Genomic DNA, 20819 nt, shown 5'->3' with positions numbered 1-20819 from the left:
GTAGAAGTGAACAGCCTGTATATAAGCTATCTTTCTTTGACTTATCTACTCTTATTTCTGCACAGACTGATTGAGTGAAAGTGACAAAAATTATGTTCAATGTTGGTCTGGTGTCCAACATGATCCACATGATGGTGAGTGTGCCTTTCAGAACAAATAAGACTGATTGTGATCAAGAGAACTGTTCAAATTGCAATTACATTCAGCCTGTGTTATTTATATCTGTATATGAGCATCCCCTTCTTGCTATCTGTATTCATTCTTCTTCACACTTAACATCTCCAGCCTGTCCTGTGACGCAAAGAGATATACTCAACTAAGAAATACGCACTCTAACGCAAATTATTTATCATCTATTTAAACAAAGATGGCGCCCCAAACCTCTTCCTCTTCAAGTTACCTCACCAAGGTCATCTCACAAGATGTACATGAGAAGGAGTTTGATGGATTCCCAAAGATGACCTCGTCCTCTCTCAAGAAACTCTTTAACAAAAATCTAAGCGGTTCAGGATGGGGCAAAGAACACTTGCTGCGTCTTCGTACCTACATCCAGGACTCCTCGGGCCTGACTCAGCTGAAAGACTCCGACGTGCCTAAGGCTATTCGGGACTTCATCAACTTGAAAGACGAAGACATCAGGTGCATGGACGAACGCAAGCTCTTTGATAAATACAAGTCAGAGAGCATCAGCACCATAGCGACTCTTCTGGGCCGCCTAACGGCAAACGCCTCAGCTGCTGGTTCTTCCGGTGCTTCTGGTTCGGCTGGTGCTGGTGGACGATACGGGCTGCGGCCTAGAGATTCGAATACCGGGAACGCCCCATCAGACACCGAATCCCGTTCTTCTGGTGAATATCCGTCAAGCATGGACACAGGAGAATCGCAGGAGACTGGAACCTCCGATGGGGATTTCATCGAGGTCCAAGCCAGTGCCAAACGCATTCCGTTGGAGCGCATCACGGTCGAGCTGCTCAGCGCGTGTATGAGGCTCTGCTTGCTATACATGCCGAAGCAGGAGGGCATCAGCTCAACCCTACAATGGGACTCGGGGGAGCAGAAATTCGAGGCCGAGTTGGGGGGTCTCAAATACACATCGATCGATGACGGCGGATTAATTATTCGCCAAGCCGGGGTGACGCTCGAGGAGGAAAATTGGGGAGATTCCCGCGTCCTCTCCGTGGAGGCCAAGAGAAGCGCCACAACGTCGGATGGCGCAGGTGGCTTGAATATGCAAGATAAATGGCTTGCACAGATTGTATCCGAGGCTCTGGCCGCACGAAAGTGTAGCGATCCTCCCACTCAAGTTGTGAATAACCAGTCGTAAGTCAGTCTCCATGTGATCTTATAGTTCACCTTCTTACAGTTCTAGTTTACGTGTCATCGCGGTCTCTGGGACTCACGCAATCTTCCTGGAAGTTGAGATCAGCCAGGATTACTTGACGCAGCTGGAAACGGCTCTCAAGTCCTCGATCGCAAAACCTCCTGGGTTCACTAAGTACTTGACGGTCAGAAAAGGCAAGTGGATGGACCTTAGTACGGCGGACGGCCGCAGAAGACTCTATAGATCTCTCTATGACCTTTGGAATGAAGTGCTTGAAGAGGACTCTCCAGAGGATTCTGAAGAGGATTCTGATGAGGATTCTGATGAGGATTCTGATGAGTCCGATGATTCAAGCGAATGAAGCATCGAGAGGTCAGGCCATCACGTACAGGCCATCACGTACAGGCCATCACGTACAGGCCATCACGTACATGGATGGTTTCTTTCCGAGAAAGAGCGATTTAGACATGACCTACTGAGTTGCTAGTTTGACTGATTATGATAGTTTCTTAAGATCTACTCAATTGAAATTGCTATGATTAAGAACGATTATGCTGAAGCCTACCAAGAGTACTTCCCATTCTGACTGATCTATTACTGCTGTCCCTCACCGAGACCTACTTGAACTACGCTGCTCCATGGCTATTATACCTGATCGAATACTTATACAACGACAACAACAACAACAACAACAACAACAACAACAACAACAACAGCAGCAGCAAAGGATAAAAACCGCAGCACCAGAGCCAATAGTAGCAGGGATAGGCACAGAAGTAGCAGAAAGTAGCCGCAAGGAAAGGATAACGGTGGAGGACTGTACGCACCGACCTCCTTTATTAGTGATCCTTGAGAGACTCGTATTTGGAAGCCGTTTAGGCTAAAGCTGCATGATTGAGACACGACTGGGGGAGGAAGAAAGAAGGGGGGATCAAGCTACTTGGCAATTGTGATGTTAGCTCGGTGAGCTCGGTGAAGGAGGGGCGGCACTTGTCTCACCGACCACCGAAACGTGCACTAGGTAGCGCGACCCCATTCTAATTTTTTATCGTTATCGCCCCGCTAAAATTTCACCCGTCCATCCCCCCAAGACTCGATTTCTTTCTTGCGCCGAGTGTCGAAAGTCTGCTCGTCTTCCTCACAACAGCACCTCAAACGTACCTCCAAATATTTGCAACCCAAAAGATCCGTTCACTACAACTGAGGCGACCGTTTGGTATACGAAAGACAAAGACACTCAGAAATGTCCGGCTTCCAGATCCCCGGCCTGGGGTTCGCGAAACCGAACGAGACGCTCCCGCCGCTGCCCCCCGACGTGCTCGCCGCGGCCGCGAGCTTCGAGGGCGTGCAGACCGCCGACGACGTCAAGGTCAAGCAGGAGGGTGAGGTGAAGAACGAGGATGTCAAGATGGAGGACGGCGAGGTCGTCGAGACCGCCGAGGTCAAGACTGAAGATGCCGCCGTGAAGAACGAGGACGTCAAGATGGAAGAGTCTGCGCATCCCTCTACCAGTGAACCGCAACTGCCGCCCCTGCCCGAGCCCACGAATTCAGAAGCTATGAAAATCGACGCGGCCGAGCCACCTTCCCTTACCGACGCTCTGGAGGCTATGATTAACGGCCTCGAGCCCGCCGCGACTACGACTACCGCTACCGCTACAACCACCACCACCGACCAACCTGCCGCCGCCGCCGCCGCCGAAGAGCAACCCGCCGCCGAAGGCGAGCACCCCGAATGGGAAATCGACTCCTCCCCCTGCGAATCCTCTTCCGAATCCTCCTCGTCCTCCGACGACTCCTCAGACGACGACTCCGAGTCGGGCGAGGGCTACCAGCTCCTAGGCGTCGAGGAGACGGCGCGCATGCTGATGGAGATGGAGGGCGGCTCCGACGACGAGGGGGGCGACGGCGCCGCCAAGGCGGGCGGCTCGGGCCAGCTGCGCACCAAGAACGAGGTCGCGGCCGAGGCGATCCCCAAGCCCGACATCACGCTGACGCCCGAGGACAAGATCGAGGCGCTGGGCGCCGTGGACCAGATCGTGGAGAACATCATGGTCGTCAAGGCCTTCACGCCGGGCGAGTACCAGGTCCTCGACACGGGGTCGGCGCTGTGCACGGCGGAGAGGGTCGTGTTCGGGGCCGTCTGGGAGACGATCGGCAAGGTCCTGCAGCCCATGTACACCGTCCTGTTCAACACGGCCGAGGAGATCGGGGAGGCCGGGCTCGAGGTCGGATCCAAGGTGTACTACCCGCCGGCGCACGCGACGTTCGTGTTCACGGAGCCGCTGAAGAACCTGAAGGGGTCCGACGCGAGCAACATCCACGACGAGGAGGTGGCCGAGGACGAGATGGAGTTCTCGGACGACGAGAAGGAGGCGGAGCACAAGAGGCAGGCGAAGCAGAAGAAGAAGGAGGCGCGGTTCAAGAACGGCGGCGAGAGGCCCGCGAGAGGGGGCCGGGAGCCGCACCCGTTGAGGAACGAGATCAGCGCCGCGGGACCGAGCGACGGCGGGCTGAACTACGACGACGAGGACGACGGGCCGTACAAGCCGCTTGCGAGACCTCCCGGGTTCGGCCAGGTCCCGCCTGCGCAGCAGAGTTTCAGCCAGGAGCCCGAGCCGGGAAGGTTTGCCGGGCGCAGAGGACGGGGCGATTTCAGGGGACGCGGCGATCGAGGCAGAGGAGGTCGTGGTCGCGGACGCGGTGGATTCGGGCAGCGCGAGGGCAGGGATGGATATTCCATGCCGCAGCAGCAACGACAACAGCAGCCCCAGGGACAATGGGGTGGTAACAACAACAACTACTACCAGGCGCCGCAGTACGGCCAGCAGCAACAGCAGCAGCAGCAGCAGCAACAGTCCGCGCCGGCCCCCGCTGCGCCAACCTTCAACTTCCCGTTCCCCGGCATGCCTCCGCAGCCTGGCGCGCAAGGATTCCCTGCCGTGCCGCCTCCTCCGCCGCCTGGTTGGCCGGCGCAGGGCGGGCAGACGGGGCAGAACGCGGCGGGAGCCTATATCAACCCGGCCTTCTTCGCGGCGTTGCTGGGACAGATGCAGCAGAACCAGGGACCAGCCGGTCAGCAGTCGCAACAGCAACAAGGCCAGTCACAACAGCCACCGCAGCCACCGCATCAATGGGGCGCGCAGCCTCCTCCGCAATAAGCTGGGCGGGGCAAGGGCTGATTTGAGAAGTGAGTGACCGCGCTGAACATTTGGGAGTAAGAGATTCGCAGAAGACCAACACAACGCTGCAGTAACGCGTCTCAGTGTCGGTCGTGTGCAACTATGATACGGCACCCAGCTGCTGCACAGAATTGAGCACTGTGAGAGCGGATTTGGGCAAATGGAGCCAGGGGCTGGAAAGTGTCGGGTGGCGTGAGTTAGCTGCCAGCTTGGCTTAAGTGAAAATAAGTACAAGTCCAGACGAGGTCGGAAAAACCATTGGAAGCTATGACCTTCACAAAAGCAACTGTTTGTAATAATTAGACTTGAGACCGCAAAACAATGCGAGACGAGACAGGTTCAGTCGTGGGCTAGAGGCGAGACAATTTTAGAGTCGGTGGCTTATTGGGCTTGAGGACGATCCCGCTGCCTCTGTGGTGAACGCTGGTGACCGGTGCTGGACGCTTGAACGCATCGAGAATGAGTCTCCAAATAACGTTCTCGACGGATCGCGAGTTCGTTCTGGTCTATCCGTACCGCACGCCGGCACTTGATCGAGAAGATTCAGGTCGGAGATCGCAGGCGGGCAAACAAGCAAGCTGGCTGCATAAGGCCGACGATCTCGGTTAAGCGGGCGATAGTATTTCCAAATAACCGGGCAGAAACAAACTCAGATGCCGGACCGTCTGAAACACAGACATGTTCGTTGGTTGGAGCCTTTTTTGTTTTTCGTCATTTCACCCAGAAATGAGTAAGATGAGGCAGCGCAGATCTCGTTCGTCGAAGTCCGGGTGGTGCTTGCACCTGCTGGACAGTCGTCCTCCGTCACAAATGCGACGGTACCCAGTAGGAACGCGTGTTTGACGTGATTGCGGTGCCCACATCCATTCCCGCGGAAGACGGAGGGCTCCAGCTGGGAAGGTTGTTGACGTTGGTTGCCTGCCGACCATGCGGTGTTTTTTTCTGCCTGCGAACAGGGCTTTTCAAGAGTTTAATCTTGCTCGTAGATTTTCTCCTCTGGCTCCGCGTGTTCCTGCATGGATGACGGGCAAGGCTGATGAGGTCCTGAGGGCGAGTTATCTCGGTAGTGGTGGGGAATGGAGCGGCTTGGCAGGAATTTGGGAACATGGGGTTCATCATGGCCCCCATTTGTCAATCTGCGATGAGGGGGGAACAGCACAAAGTACGGCTCGGGCGGAGGAGTCGGCTGTTTCAGAAAGATTCTCAGGGCGCTAGACGGCGCCGTTCAACGCTCCCCGGGCGATTTTCTCTTTGCTTTCTTATTGGCATCTGGTGCCGTCTCAGAGCGGGTGTTTTTGTGCGCTAGATTTTAGGCGGTCGGGCAGGAGAAGCAAGCACATGGTTAGAATCGAACGGTGAGTGCATTCGTGTTTGTTTGACTTGAATAGGACGATTTCTGGGTAGGCTCGAGAGGTTAAATTCTGTTGACGACGTGGCCTGACCTGTCTCGTAGCAGGTGAACAGGTAGACCGGCTGGATTGTCTCCTTCGTACTGTCGGTGCACCAACTAACTGCAAGGCACTGACTGACCTGAAGTTCTTGCGGCCGGGGAATATCTGCCAGACTTCCGAGGAAGTCAGGGCTCTGAAAGACAGCTGGCTGCAGAGCACAGAGGAAGATGCCGGTTTGGGTGTAGGATTGCTTCTTCTCGTCCTCGGTAGGAAAAAACGAGGTTTTGACGGTGTTGGTGTTGTGGCTGGCAGGCGCGACATGTGTTGGCGTGGCTGGCTACATCGAATGCTGCGGGCCGAATGTCGAGATGACGATGATCAACAGAGACGCCAGCCTTTCCAACTGAAGGCAAGAGGGAAGAGACTCGAGAAGGGCCGGAGTGACGCGATAACAGAGTTATTTTGATCCATTCTGGTCTTTGCCTCTTCAGGTGTGGTTGACCATGAGGTGTGCCGGCCTGGATTGGGGACCGTAAGCAGCCTCCCGCCCTTCTCGAAGGAATTCAGCATCGTCTTGGGAATCGAGCTGACTGCCGCCCATTGGATGCGCGAAAAGCAGGATAAAGGAGAGTCTCGCGTTGGGTGACAACGTCACCACACACGAAGGCCGTTGGACGCATCCTGCAGGTATTCGCACGGCAGGATGGCGCCCCTGTTGGTTTGTGATGACTTGACGAGAAGTACTCAAGTACTGCGGTAGACGCCCAGGGGAGTTGGATTTGGGGGCTGTTCATTGGAGCTCGGGCCGGGCAAACGGTCGTTCCTGGTGCACATCCGATTTTCTGATTGGACGAAATGGAGGTAAACCCTTGAACAAACAATTTCGTTTATCCTGTGGGATTGTGGTGGAACCGTCGGAGGCCCAATCAGACGACAGCGGTACCTGACAGAAGGACGCTGGGGGATCCCAGTTAGCGCGGGCCGTGCAGGACGCTGATGAAGATGGGCGCCGGTGTGGATGATTTTGGTCTTGGAGCAAGGCCCGAGTGCGGGAATTGAATGGGAGTTGTGCAACTGCCAAGTGAGTTGGGCAAATGGGTGACAGGTGAAGGAGTGATTTCTGCCGTGTTGATGATGTTGAGGAAGTGAATCATGCTACGCGGCATTCGTGCCACCATCGCGAAATGTTTGGTCACGTTCGTCCGAAAAGCAGTGTGTCCCAGAAACAAACTGCAAGGTGAAACGCTGACTCGGCGCGTGGCTTCCTGGTTCAGATGCATTGTCGAATAAGGTGGCCGTGGAATGCGCCAGACGTGTTGGTCTCCATTGTGTTGAGTTTGGTGGTAGTGTACCTTACCTCTGTAGTGGTAGTATTTGTGCAAAATGTGATCTGAGCCACCCCCAAGTGGGAATTCCCGGCGGCCTGGGGGAACCGCTAACGCGGCAAGAGACTGCAGTCTGCAGGAGATGCAAGCCACGCCTTCCCGCACGGCCGCGCTTTCCTGAAAAGTGCCTGAGCAAAAAGCGACAGGCGAGAACTAGCAACAGAAGCCTTCAGGAAAGAGACTGAGAGACAGACCTACTATGTAAGAAGAAGAGGGAAGATACGGTAGGAAACAAGCGCGAAGGAAAAAAAAGGCAGTAGAACCAATCAGCACATTGTCACGCAAGGATCTCGGTCGCAGTCGGGCTGTCACACCCTCACACCCACCCCCCTCATCCTTGTCATCCGTCCGACGTTGCTTGGGTCCTCGTCCACTCGTCAAGGATGCACCTGCATTGACTTGCGACTTTGACTGCAACCTCGACATCCCCGTCCCCGTTTTCCCTTCTTCTCGTGGCCCTTCCCACTTTCGTCCTCTTCTTTCCTTTCCCATCCCATTCTATCCCGTCCGAACTGCACTCGCTGGGACTGTTCTCACTGCCGCTGCTGCGACACCACCGCTTCCACGTCCCCTGGTTGAGGTTCAGTGTTCTCCTGCAGCTCGCAGAGTGACTGGTGCAGATTCATCCGTTCTTTCAACCCACACATGACAACTCACCAACAGAGTCTTGTCTTGATGCCCATCACTGTGAGCCGGTAGTGTGACAACTTCAACCTTTTCCCCCTCACCTACCTACCTCTCACCTTCCTCTCTTTTCCCGGCCCAGCGCCGCTTTACATTCATTCAAAGAATCAAAAACAAACTCGCACCACACGACACACGACTTTCTCGATACAAACATTCGAGACACAGACGCCATTCCCTCCACGAAGAAAATCGGCACCGCGACTCCCTGGTTGGACCTACACATCAGCCAGTTCATTCTTTTGACGATCACGATCCGAAAATACCCATTCTCACCCGACCACGACCACGCCGCGCCATCCATCATTGCCATCATCAGTGTTTATCGCGCACGCCAGTCGCCCTCACATTTCAGATACCCTCCGGCCTGACCCACGACTACGACATTCACGACCCGACCGCCGAACCGCCTCATCACCTTCATTCTTTTACACGACGACTGCTGGCTGAGCCTAGTTGGATTATTTCATCTTGATTTGCCCGACCACGGTCACCCACACAGCTCACACAATGGCACACCACCACCGTAGCCACAGGCATCTGCCTCGCAACCCGGACTTTTGGAGCGACATTTTCAAGAACCCGTTCGGTTCCAACGATGACGACGACAGCAACAGCGGAGGAAGCAGCAACAATGGAGGTAATGATAAAATCAGGCGTCAAGACGACGACGACGACCAGCCCACTTCTACGCGCAGACGCGCTAACAGACAAGGTCGATCAACTGTGATCCGTACCATTTACCAAACCGTCACCGATGGCGCCGTCGCTGCTGCTACCACCTCTTCCACGAAGCTCATCGTCGCTCCCTCTGCCCTCCCCACCCGCCGAATCACCACCTCGTCTTCCGATTCGGCCGATTCCGGTACCACTATCGCGAGAGCGGGCGGTGCCGTTGCTGTGACTCCCGACGCCTCCACCACCACTTCTGCTGCCGACGAGACCTCGACTTCGCTCCCCTCCGTCATCGAGGAGCCTCTTACTGAGAGCATTCAGACGACCCTTGCTCTCGCGACTGATGCTCCCACTCTCGCCCGCTCTACCAGGTCTGCTGCCACTGCCAACGAAATCACCGCCACTTCTAGCCCTTCCGCAACCGCCACTGCCGCCAGCGACAAGTCCGCCTCCGAGCCCAGCGGCGCCGCGAAAGCTGGCATCGCTATTGGTGTTTTGGCCGGTGTTTTGGTCGTCTTCTTGCTCGTCTTCTTCCTTTTCAACCGCCGCAAGAAGCAGTTGGAACAGCAACGCCTGGCTGATGAGGATGAGAAGAGCAACTTCGGAACCGCTGCCGCTGTCACTGCTGGCAACAATAACAACAACCCCCGCGCTCCTCGTGTCAGCCTCCGTCCCGTCACTCAGTTCCTGCCTAACCTCAACCTCGACAAGCGCCAGAGCCGAGAGCCCCACGTCAATGGAAACATGGCCCCTGCTGCTGCCCTTGGTGCCCGTTCCCCCGGCCAGAGTGCCTGGGAGCGACCCGTCACGGGCCAGAACTCCAACCCCTCCAACCCCTTCGGATCCGGCGCCGAGAGGATCAACGGTACCATTGTCGAGGAAACTGCGAGCTCCTTGAGCCTCAACGAGAAGCCTCTGCCTTCTGTCGTCGACGCCTCCACTGTTGGTACCGCCGTGAGCGGACCTCCCCATGCTGCCAACGGAGCCGCAGTAGCTGTTGGTGCTGCAGCCGCCGCCGGAGCTGGTGCTGTTGCCGCTGGAGGTCTTGTCCGCAAGGCGTCAACCCGCAAGGACGGCCCCAAGGCCCTCGATCTCACCCTGCCCGCGACCGCGCCCCTGTCTACTGTCCCCGCCAGCCCGTCTGGTACCGAGTTCAGCGCCACGTCTGCTGGCCCCGGTCACCACTCCAACAGCTCCACCGGATCTGCCGCCATTGCTGCTGCTGGCGGACCCGCTAACACGACTGTTCATCGCGTGCAACTCGACTTCAAGCCTACTCTGGAGGATGAGATGGAATTGAGAGCTGGTCAACTTGTGCGCCTTCTCCACGAGTATGACGACGGCTGGGTAAGTTTTCACACGCTACTATGTATCACAATCACACTAACACGTCATTAGGCGCTCTGCATTCGCTTGGATAGATCCCAGCAGGGTGTTGTACCGCGTACCTGCTTGTCAACTCGTGCCGTCAAGCCTAGACCTCAGGGGCCTCAAGGACCTCCTCGCGGTCCTCACATGGGCCCCAACGGTCCCAACGGCCCCCCGCGGGGTCCTGGCCCCCACTACCCTCCCGGGCAACGCCCCATGACCCCCCAGGGCGGTCCTTACCCTCGCCCCGAGTCGCCTGCGCGTCCTCGAACTGCCGGTGCCCGACCCCAATCCCCGGCCGGCAACCGCGGACCTGGAGGCCGACCTCAGTCCCCGGGCCCCCGATTCCAAGGACCCCCGGGACAGAGACCTCAGAGCCCCGGAGGACAGGGGCGCAAGGCGAGCCCTCCTTCGGGACCTAGTAGAATCCCCCAGCCCAGCCGAATGAACCCTACCGGACCCCCGCCACAACAGGGTCCCGGTCGTCCAGGCCCGCCAATGGGACCTGTCGGCCGCAAGCCCGTCCCCGGTCAAGCTCCCCCGCCCCCGAGCCAGTCTCCTCCGCCTGGCCAGGCTGTGTAAACGTCACCAAAACCACCGTTCATATACATTGACTCCCTGCGTATATAACGTCTTTTGGCACAAAGACTAGGGATTCATCATTCTCATTTGGCGATAGACTGGGGTCTGCTATGCATTCTGGACAACACGGCGTTTCTGTGAACGAACAAAAAGAACTTGGGAAAATCGATTTTCTTCCCCACCTGGACTCTCACGACGAATCCGACGATGGGAATAAAACCGACATCAACGCGTTTATACCATTCGAGTCACTCTTTTAACGACAAACTTTTGATACACCCTCTGCGAACCAACCAGGCTCGCGGTTTCTTTTCTTCTCCCCTTCTCTACATTCATTCAAACACCCATTCAAAGATGTTCTTTGTTTTTCGATTCATATACCGTCCCGGACTCGACCAAACGCCACATGTGTTTACCGGCGTAATGAGTGCTGGGAAGGGAAGCGCCTAGTGCTTAATGTATATTGCGCCACTCTTGTTCTTTCTCCCCTTACTTCTCGTTCTTGATTTTCTTGCAGCTCTGGTGGCTGGTGGAGTCGTCGCAAGTTGGCGACTGTATAGGGTGGAACGATGCGGGTGCGTTGGTCCTTTTGGATGCCTTGTATCGAGACATGGGCACGAGAAAGGGGCTGGTAAAGCGCATCGCAGTGCGGGCGGATGGAGGAAGGATGTATGTCGTCCTTTACCTCGACTGACTAGAGCTGCTTCTCGTGTCGAGCAAGCTAGGTAGACAATGAGATGCCATACCCTGAGATTTTTTCGGCTTGATGTGGTGAAAACTCACATTGTGATGGGGTGGAATGATTTTGTGTCTCTACGAGTGCTTGCCATGCGAGGCGCCGTCCGCCCACTACTGAGCTAAACTTGACCGTTTCCAAGATATTTCGACGGAAGCTTCGGTTTCCATTCTAACGTCGAAATGCAGCAGATGAAGGTTTGAGATCCATTGGTAACCAAGGTGGCATGAAATAATATTAATGCGGTTGTAAAGAACCTATCCTCTGATCTGGTCCTGTCACACCCACGGCCCAGCCTCTGAAGTACAGCAACCAAGAGCGACCACGTCACGACAACAAGTACGTCAGACTCCCATCCTCGTCCGGCCGGCTGACAGTAAACGAGACCGTCTCCTCGACCCGATACTCAACCGCGTCATGACGGCGGTTTTCGTCCGTCATCTTCCTCCACCACCCGAGGAAATCCTCCTTGCTGCCCTCGTGCCAACCCCGGATCCCCGCCCCCTCGCTGACCCCGACGCGGTACGTCTTCCCGTCCTCGAGCCCGCCCACGTGCAGCCACATGAACCTCTTCGGCTGCGATCCGTACGCCGGCGGCGTCGTATCCGTCCCGTTGGGCAGCCACAACGGGTGCTTGAACACGGTCTCGAACGTTGCCTCGACGCGGTGCGGCGTGCCCGGGTACAGCGTCACCCACCGGTCCTGGGTCTTCTTCGAGAACGGCTGTTCCGGCTCGCTGCCCATGGTGCAGATGTGGATGCGGCCGCGCGGGACCCGCTCGCCGGAGGCGGTGTCGGTGAAGGTGAGGCCCTCGTCGCGGAAGATGCCGGACTTGGCGAAGAGGCCGGAGCCGAGGGGCGGGAGGAAGGTGATCGGGTGCGGGTGGTTGAGCGTGTGTTCGATGGTGAGGGTGAGCGGGGTCCCGGCCGTGGGTGTGATGTCGAGTTTGTCCGAGGACGCGGAGATGCGGGCTGAGATGTATGGCGTGCGGGTCTTTTCCGCCGGGGGGAGGGTTGGGGTCGAGAAGAAGCCTCCCATTTTCGTTCTCGTCGTTTTGGTTGTACTATGTGAGTCGAGACGATGATGATGTTAGGGGGGGCGGCAGTGCTGTGTGGCTTGAGTTGTGCTGGATGCTGGGGTGAGATAGACAACGTTCATGAAAAAGTCGAGGTTTTGAGTTGCAAGATTGAGATGGCCAAGAAGAGATGGACGTATGAGGCCCACGCGTCTCCGACGTCACGCAGGACCAACGAGCAGACATAAGAAACGCCAACCCGCCAGGCAGACACCAACATACACTGCACTTGGCCGCTGCACACCCAACAGACAAGACATGTCCACCTATCGTAGCCAGAGAAACACGTACTTACTTCATTGAAAACGGGGGGAGCTGTAGGCCCCCAACGACCTCGGTCGATGTCGGTGAAATCATGGCGATGCCAGTATGAGTGGCGCGACCTGCTTCAATCTACATCGGCAAGAGTCTACTCAAGTCGCCGGCACGGTACAACAGGAAGAGCAGAAACGCAAGAAAATGATTGGCGGGCGTTTGCGATAGCAAGATGGAAGGGGAAATGAATATTATCGCATCACTTTGCTACACTCTCAACGGCCGGAGTGGTAGCCATTGTGGCTTCGCGTTGACGTGAACCAACGAACTTGGTAAATGTATTGCCGTTGGGTATGGCGAGCCAAAATAACAAGGGTGGCTGCATTGTATTGCACAGAAAATCGCATTAGTGAACCAACCAACATAGCTTCGCCCCCAGCTTAGCCCCCAGCTTAGGGAAGATGTCGAACATAGCCAACAAATCAGCTTTGGGGTCTTGGTCAAAGCTGATGTTCACTGATCCAAAGTTCCAAAAATAATGTTGTTGGCAATGGTGCTATTCAAAGACTGCACCAACACAGTACTTGGAACAAGAAACCTTGGTCACTTACAGAGCTATAAAATAACGAATGTCTCCGCGATGAAGACGGTTGATTTCTAGCAACCAAAACATACGCTCTGTACAACAAGAAACACGCGATACAAGCAAGACCCAGAAGACCACCTCGCAACCATGCTCCGAGCCGCACTTATCACCAACGTCCTTTCGGCCGTCTCCCTCCTCTGGGGTCCCGCAGCCGCGATGCCGGCCGGGGGCTCGGCCGTGTCGAACCCTCTGTAAACTTCTACACGTCCCCTTGCCAACCTGTGAACAGAACTGACCGTGCAAGCAGGGACAAGAGAGCCATTCCACTGCCAAACTTCGACATGAATCTCGAAAACGCCGAGGAACAGTCCAAAACCCTGCAGTTCGAGGCGTGGCCGCAGCTCATCCTCATGGCCAAGATGGTCCACCAGAAGGTCGACCCCGAAAGATGGAACCGGGTCTTCGCCCACTACTTCGACACCAAGGACCGCGACTCGGTCGAGCGCGTCTTCGCGCTCATCATGGGCGCCTCGGGCCTCGACGACCCGGGCGAGCCGCTCGGTTCGGCCGTCTTCGAGAAGGTCGCCTTCGTCAACCAGGACACGATCCCCGGGGTCGGTTGCAGCAACAGCACTGCACAGGCCAACGCGTGGACCGATCTGAGGGACAATCGTTACAGGCTCAAGATCTGCGAGAGGGGTTGGAGGTTCCCCCTCCTGGGCAAGACGACGTGCGAGGAGTTGGGGAATAACGTGAGCGGCTTGATGAGCTCGCTGCCGGGTCTCATCCTCCACGAACTCCTGTGAGTAGCTTTCCCACCTCCCACCGATGCACACCTAGTCGGTGTGTGTGTGTGTGTTTCCGTGAGGTTCTCGTCATGCTAATGATAGTACGCAGTCTCATCGATTGGATCGGCAAGGAGGCAACCGGAACGCACGTTCGGGACTTCCTTGAGGGGACGGACGACATCGAATTCGACGGGACCGGGCCGCTGAACGTCAGAAAGTTCAAGGACGACAAGAAGTTCGACACCCGCTTCAACGCCGACCAGTACCGATGGTTCGCTCAGGAGTACTACTGGAGCGTGATCTGCAGCAAGGACTTTGAGGCTCCCAGCAGCAACAGCGACTACATCTAGTGTGTGGATGGCGAATCATACGTTGTTTCCTACCTAGTCTTGTGTGGCACGCAAAGAACTATCGAGTTGTCGTTCTGTTCGGGAGCTGACGCTACGCGATAATAGTCGTCTCACCTGATGAGGTAGGAGGAGCGAGCTTACGTATGGAAAATCTGAGAATTCTTATATTGAAACAAAAACATAATTGGTTGCCTTCTGCGATGGCTTATCTCTGGAGTCTTGTTAGTTTGTTTAGTCGTTACAATTGCTGTTCAAGTTGTCGAAAAGTCACATCCTTTTTTGTGTTCGAGTCAACTTCATTGGACGGGTTACCGACTCAGTTGATTGCCTAAACCGCAACTATTAAAAGGCTGCCTAAAACCCATCTCTAGAGTCCCACGTGCGATGTGCAGATCTACAACGTAATCAGCCGCGTACGTCGTGTCAATACGCGCCAAAGGATTGCATCCCGGGCACCTCGAGCGAGCTAAGCCGAGGTCGGTACGATGGATACGATTTGTACGACGCACGAAGCACTAAACCAACGACATCCCAGCCGCGGAGGATTACGAGGCCCTCGTAAGATCCGCATCCTTTTGCAATTTTTCATGCGTAGCGCATTCCAATTGCTGCGCAGAAACGGCGCGCCCGAGCTGAACGCCTTTTATCTCCCCTTTTTATATGGCTAAAGTAGGCTAAGATAGCTGCTAGAGGTGCTGCGGGTGAGCCTCAGCCCCAGACGGAGATCTGGCGACGCGTGAAAACTCCGCTTGGGAGCCGCTTATTGCGGCGAGAAAACGCCGGCGGGATGAGCCTTCCTGCGCTGCGGCAGATGTATTGCTTTTCGGGGAATTCCATATCCATGTGCAAATGAAACTTATAAGATACGATGCATCTTTTGACGTTCTCGAAAAGCTTTGAGCCCCATGTGCGATCTCCCACGCAACACATCTCTTCAAAATGTCTATACTGAAATCGAAACGAAACCTCAGCGTGGATACGACCGAGTCTCTGTCGGACATCCCTCCGCCTTATGAACTGCACTCTTCAGGCCCGCTGCTGTCCAGTGAAGCCGCGATATCGCGTTCGTACACCGATCCAATCCACGTGTTCAACAACTGACGTTCGAGCAGCCGACGGTCATGTAACGATCAACTTCCAGTCAGAGAATCCTCAGCAGCTGGCGGAGGAACTCCCGCCCTTTCCCACTGCCGACGATGCCACCGCACTGGTGCTCAACGACAAAACGGTGCCTCCTCTGAACATCGTCATTCAGGTTGTCGGCAGTCGTGGTGAGTATCTTACCGTCATCCAATCTCGCGCACTCGTCCCTTACCAATGCCTACCAAGGGGACGTTCAGCCGTTCATCGCATACGGGACAGCCCTCCGTCGATATGGTCATCGTGTACGGCTAGCGACACATGACACCTTTGACAAGTTCGTGAGAGACTCCGGTCTAGAGTTCTTCCCCATCGGCGGTGATCCCGCCGACCTCATGTCGGTATGTTGTTGCCTTCTTCCTCGTGTTGAGTGTTCATCGCTGACTCCAAAAGTACATGGTCCGAAATCCCGGCCTCATACCTTCGATGGAATCCCTGAGAGGAGGCGACGTGGGACGGAAACGGAGAATGATGCGCGAGATGCTTCGCGGCTGCTGGAAATCCTGTATCGACCCGGATCCCGTCACCAAGCAACCATTTGTCGCCGACGCCATCATCGCCAACCCCCCGAGCTTCGCCCACGTCCACTGCGCCCAGGCCCTGGGCATTCCGGCGCACATCATGTTCACGATGCCGTGGACCGCCACGCGTGCCTTCCCCCACCCGCTCGCCAATATCCAGCGCGGCGACAACCTCGAGCCGGCGACGACGAATTGGCTGTCTTACGGAGTCGTCGAGTTGATGACGTGGCAGGGCCTCGGCGACGTGATCAACTCCTGGAGAAGAAAAGAGCTCGAGCTGGAGCCCGTGCCGGCTAGCATGGGTCCGGGCATCACGACGTTCCTTAAGATTCCGCACACGTACTGTTGGTCACCCGCGGTAGTCCCGAAACCGGCAGACTGGGGCCCGGAAATCGATGTCTGCGGTTTCTTCATGAGAGATGAGCCGTCGTTCAAGCCACCGGCAGATCTAGACGCCTTTCTCACGGCGGGTCCTCCACCGTTGTACGTGGGTTTCGGCAGTATCGTCGTTGATGATCCTGCGCGTCTGACGGAGATCATCCTCGAAGCCTCCAAGGCCTGCAATACCCGCGTGATCATCTCTCGGGGATGGAGCAAACTCGGCGAGGGCCAGCCCAACAGTGAGAACGTCTTCTACTTAGGAGACTGTCCTCACGAGTGGCTTTTCAAGAGAGTGTCAGCTGTCGTGCACCACGGAGGAGCAGGGACAACGGCTTGCGGCCTCATCAACGCACGACCGACCATCATCGTACCCTTCTTCGGCGACCAGCCGTTCTGGGGCCGCGTCGTCGCCAATGCAGGCGCAGGACCCCTCCCCATCCCGCAAAAGGAATTGACCGTCGAGAGACTCTCGACAGCCATCCAGTTTTGCCTGTCCCCAGAAGCGAATCAGGCCGTGAGTCGAGTGGCAGACGTGATGCGCCAGGAGCGCGGCGTCGACGCCGCAGTCGCGTCTTTCCACCGCAACATACCGGCTACAAGCCTGACCTGCGACTTCTTACCCGACCAGCCCGCAGCGTGGACCTACGAGACCAAGTCTAAGTCGGGCCGCAAACATCTCAAGATCTCGAACCAGGCTGCCTCATACTTGATCGAGGCGAAGAAACTCAAGGCTAACGACTTGAAGCCCCTTCGTACGAGGGAGTATAACACTGACGTCAAGCGGTGGGATCCCATCACCGGCGGTGCCTCGTCCCTTTTGGGGATAGTGACTGACTTCACTTTCGCCCTTGGGGGCACGTTCATCGATCCCTGGAAAGAGTATAAACGCGCCAGGGCTTCCGGCCGCGAAGCCGGCCGAGCGAGCGGCGCTGCCGCGATGGCAGTAGGAAAGGGAATCGCCTCCATGACTGGGGTTGTCGCCAAAGGCGGCCTCGTGAACATGCCTTTGGCTCTGGCCGATGGCTTACACAACGTCCCCAAACTTTTGGGTGGCCAGCCTCGAGACAATGGAAAGGTTGAAGACTGGAAGAGCGGCGGCGTTGTTGCCGCCAAGGTACGTCCTTCCACAAGTGATATCATCCATATTCTTCTCTAACCGCGCCTCAGACCTTTGGAACCGGCTTCTACGATGGAATCACAGGCGTCTTCGTCGATCCGTACAAAGGTGCGAAGGAAGGGGGGGCCCTCGGCCTGGCGAGGGGTGTGGGCACAGGGTCCCTCGGTCTTATAACCAAACCGGGAGCAGGTAAGCAAACCCAAAGAAAAGAACCCTTTCGCACTCGTTGCCTGAGCAGCGAAGACGAGTCTTGTCGTCGGTGAATATATCGGGCAGAGCTGACCCGGGATGTCGGCTAGGACTGTTCGGGCTGGTGGGATACCCGGCCCAGGGAATTCATAAATCCCTCAAGGCCAGCATGGGACGGAATCGCGCGGTGTGGGAGTCCAAGTCTCGGCTTCTGGACCACGATCGGCAGAGGCAGGTCGGGGATGCCCCCCGCGCGAGGTCGAAGGTCCTGCAGGTATTTGACGCTTATTTTACGCAATAATGTCGCACCCGGAAAGGCGGCCACTTGGAAGATGGCATTACCAAGCGGCTGGGACCTCTGACGAGCCGTGTTAGAGTCTCCGCGGCGTGTTCAGAGCCAATACGATGGTTGTGGATGTAAGACACGCCGGTTGAATGAAGGATGAATACAGCATTGGGTATGCACTTGGGAAAGAGGTAGTTTTAGGAACAACATAGAGATGAGGGAAAGAAGACGCCCAGGACGAAATAGAGGCTTCAATGAGAAATAGAAGAAGTGCGGGATAATCGCTGTAGGGGCGACACTGGAAATGGTAGCAACAAGGACGGCACAGAGACGGGGGATGTCAACTGTCAGCTGTCATTCAAAGCAATACGACATGATTCCAACCACCTTCCGATTCCGAGCTGAAAAGCAAGGCAAGAGAAAAACAAAATGAGTGAGGACGGTATAAGCAGTGCTGTTCAAGGATGGCAAGATGTGAGCGAGAAACAAAGGGAAAAACAAAAAGCGGACCCCATCCTCCGGGACCCCGGTCCCGAGAACCTTGATGTCCCGGACTCGGGCGGGGTTTGAGAACCCGGAGGGCCGCCGCCGACTCAGCCTCCAGAGTTCTACATAGTAAAAACTCCCCCCAACGTCACCGAGTCCTCGAGCCAACAACAACTTAGCACCTCTTGGCCGTGGGGTTTCGTCTGTCAACGACCGGCCTCGCCATTCGTTGTTTTCGTCCATTGACCAATGGCGAACCCCGTTTGTCAATATGATCGTGAGCTTCGCGAGCTTGGCGTCGAGCTGCCCGCGCCTTGGCACATCCATCACCCGACTAACACCAATCTCGCAGGTTTTGCCAAGATCTCGCTCTGAGCTTCTCTTCTCAGAAGCGCAGTCACGACCGAACATGACGGACTCCACTGGGGCGATTTATTGGGTTCTTTTCATCAAAGAAGCTTGCTCGTCAGCCGCGAGAAGAGGGGTCGCGGGAGGGATTGCCCGGTGTCTGGAGGCTGGCGATGACTGCAGATGGACGGCGCGGGATGGAGAGTGGCATGGAAGAACGACCCGATCAGAACATACGGCCGGCTTGGGACCATGGGAAGGATCAGCCTAGTAGCCGACTCGACTACTGTCGACAAACCCACGCGAGCAAACTGCGCAAGCAGGAGGAAGACATGGACGGCTAGCTCGATGTCTTGGCCGAATAGCTCCCCCATTGACGATCCAGACACACGGGACCACGCGAAGGCAGAGTTTTCCTTCCCACGCGGCATCTCGCAGCTATAAAAGACCACCCGCATACCTCCCTCTCCATCGATCACTCCAAGCTCCAAGCTCCAAGCTGTTTCCCAAGCTCCCAGCTCAACCTTACATCACCAGACAAGCTCTTTCTTGAAAAGCCAATCAACCTCAACTCAAAAGCCTCACCTTCAAGATGATGTACAACACCCTCGCAACCGCGGCTCTGCTGCTCCTCTCCTCCACCTCCGGCTCCGCGTCTCCCCTCGCCCGCCGCCAAGAGGCCGCCGCCGCCACCTCGACCTCCGTCCCGGCCTCCCTCCCCACCCCGCAGGAGCCCTACTCCTGGTCCAAGGGCTGGCAAAAGACCTTCCCCATCCACCAGTCCTGCAACGCCACCCTCCGCGCCCAGCTCGAGGTCGGCCTCGCCGAGACCCAGCAGCTCGCCGCCCACGCCCGCGACCACCTCCTCCGCTTCGGCGCCGCCTCCGAGCACGTCCGCAAGTACTTCGGCAACGCCTCCACCGCCGCCGCCGTCGGCTGGTACGAGCGCGTCGCCTCCGCCGACAAGTCCGCCATGACCTTCCGCTGCGACGACCCGGACCGCAACTGCGCCACCCAGGCCGGCTGGGCGGGTCACTGGCGCGGCGACAACGCCACCCAGGAGACCGTCATCTGCCCCCTCTCCTTCGAGATCCGCCGCCCCCTCTCCTCCGTCTGCGGCCTCGGCTACACCGTCGCCAACTCCAAGCTCAACACCTTCTGGGCCACCGACCTCCTCCACCGCGCCTTCCACGTCCCCGCCGTCTCCCTCGGACAGGTCGAGCACTACGCCGAGGACTACGCCTCCGTCCTCGACCTCGCCAGGAACAACGCCACCTACTCCGTCGTCGACAGCGACGCCCTCCAGTACTTCGCCATCGACGTCTGGGCCTACGACGTCGCCGCCCCCGGCGTCGGATGCTCCGGCGAGCTCGAGGAGGAGAAGGAGGACACTCCCGCCGCCACCACCACTCCTCCCACCCCTGCTGCCACCACCTCTTCCGCTCCTCAGGAGTGCCACACCCACGACGACGGCGTCATCCACTGCGTCTAAGTTGCGTGCCAGGGAGAACCATTGAACAACGTTTGAAAGAAAATCGAAGAGTGGATGAGTGAGGAAGGAATGAGAGAAAGAAGCTTTGCATGCCGGAACGATACCACTGGAATCATGACATAGACGAATTGGGATATTCACGTACCTTTTCAGGAGGATGACTTCTTAATGACCATAGATTAGACGAACACCCTCATTATTTAACAAACCGATAATAATAATGGCATAGTACTGTCAAGAATGGTTCCCCTTTCCGTTGAGTGTTTTGAAATGCCTTGTTAAAATAACGCGACCCGAATTGGTCGAAGCTGACCATGCCTCACTCATCCTTGCCCACCTCCAGCACCACGCGGTGGCTCGGCCAAAGACGAGCGCGCGTACACCACCATCTGCTTGCTCTCTCTGTTTTGTGTGTGTCATGACATAAACCAATCATTAATTCAGCAACCCAATGCTCCGGACTCTCTACGCTATGCAAACAT

General features: G+C 56.5%; 7 protein-coding genes across 7 annotated transcripts; 6 read left to right on the top strand and 1 right to left on the bottom strand.

Moving 5' to 3' along the window:
- Window positions 1–367: 367 nt before the first annotated feature.
- CkaCkLH20_07892 (uncharacterized protein) lies at window positions 368–1682 on the top strand (the record flags this gene model as incomplete). Its single annotated transcript, XM_038890608.1, has 2 exons — window positions 368–1320; window positions 1370–1682. 2 exons carry the CDS (start codon window positions 368–370, stop codon window positions 1680–1682), a joined length of 1266 nt encoding a protein of 421 aa, XP_038744216.1.
- Window positions 1683–2564: 882 nt separating this feature from the next.
- On the top strand, window positions 2565–4481 carry CkaCkLH20_07891 (uncharacterized protein; the record flags this gene model as incomplete). The annotated part of the gene is made up of 1 exon (XM_038890607.1): window positions 2565–4481. The coding sequence occupies one exon, from the start codon at window positions 2565–2567 to the stop codon at window positions 4479–4481; it is 1917 nt and encodes a 638-aa protein (XP_038744215.1).
- A 3991-nt stretch (window positions 4482–8472) lies between these two features.
- On the top strand, window positions 8473–10587 carry CkaCkLH20_07890 (sh3 domain protein; the record flags this gene model as incomplete). Its single annotated transcript, XM_038890606.1, has 2 exons — window positions 8473–9984; window positions 10036–10587. The coding sequence occupies 2 exons, from the start codon at window positions 8473–8475 to the stop codon at window positions 10585–10587; spliced, it is 2064 nt and encodes a 687-aa protein (XP_038744214.1).
- Window positions 10588–11650: 1063 nt separating this feature from the next.
- On the bottom strand, window positions 11651–12361 carry CkaCkLH20_07889 (uncharacterized protein; the record flags this gene model as incomplete). Its single annotated transcript, XM_038890605.1, has 1 exon — window positions 11651–12361. The coding sequence occupies one exon, from the start codon at window positions 12359–12361 to the stop codon at window positions 11651–11653; it is 711 nt and encodes a 236-aa protein (XP_038744213.1).
- A 1025-nt stretch (window positions 12362–13386) lies between these two features.
- CkaCkLH20_07888 (uncharacterized protein) lies at window positions 13387–14377 on the top strand (the record flags this gene model as incomplete). The annotated part of the gene is made up of 3 exons (XM_038890604.1): window positions 13387–13490; window positions 13547–14041; window positions 14137–14377. 3 exons carry the CDS (start codon window positions 13387–13389, stop codon window positions 14375–14377), a joined length of 840 nt encoding a protein of 279 aa, XP_038744212.1.
- A 939-nt stretch (window positions 14378–15316) lies between these two features.
- On the top strand, window positions 15317–18026 carry CkaCkLH20_07887 (sterol glucosyltransferase; the record flags this gene model as incomplete). Its single annotated transcript, XM_038890603.1, has 6 exons — window positions 15317–15440; window positions 15490–15648; window positions 15707–15858; window positions 15911–17533; window positions 17587–17725; window positions 17836–18026. 6 exons carry the CDS (start codon window positions 15317–15319, stop codon window positions 18024–18026), a joined length of 2388 nt encoding a protein of 795 aa, XP_038744211.1.
- Window positions 18027–19437: 1411 nt separating this feature from the next.
- On the top strand, window positions 19438–20337 carry CkaCkLH20_07886 (uncharacterized protein; the record flags this gene model as incomplete). Its single annotated transcript, XM_038890602.1, has 1 exon — window positions 19438–20337. The coding sequence occupies one exon, from the start codon at window positions 19438–19440 to the stop codon at window positions 20335–20337; it is 900 nt and encodes a 299-aa protein (XP_038744210.1).
- Window positions 20338–20819: the final 482 nt, after the last annotated feature.

The sequence above is a fragment of the Colletotrichum karsti genome (genome assembly GCF_011947395.1).
Source record: "Colletotrichum karsti strain CkLH20 chromosome Unknown Scaffold25, whole genome shotgun sequence".
Lineage (NCBI taxonomy): Eukaryota > Fungi > Ascomycota > Sordariomycetes > Glomerellales > Glomerellaceae > Colletotrichum > Colletotrichum karsti.
Note: the sequence above shows the minus strand (reverse complement) of the source record. Positions and strands in the feature narration are given on the sequence as shown.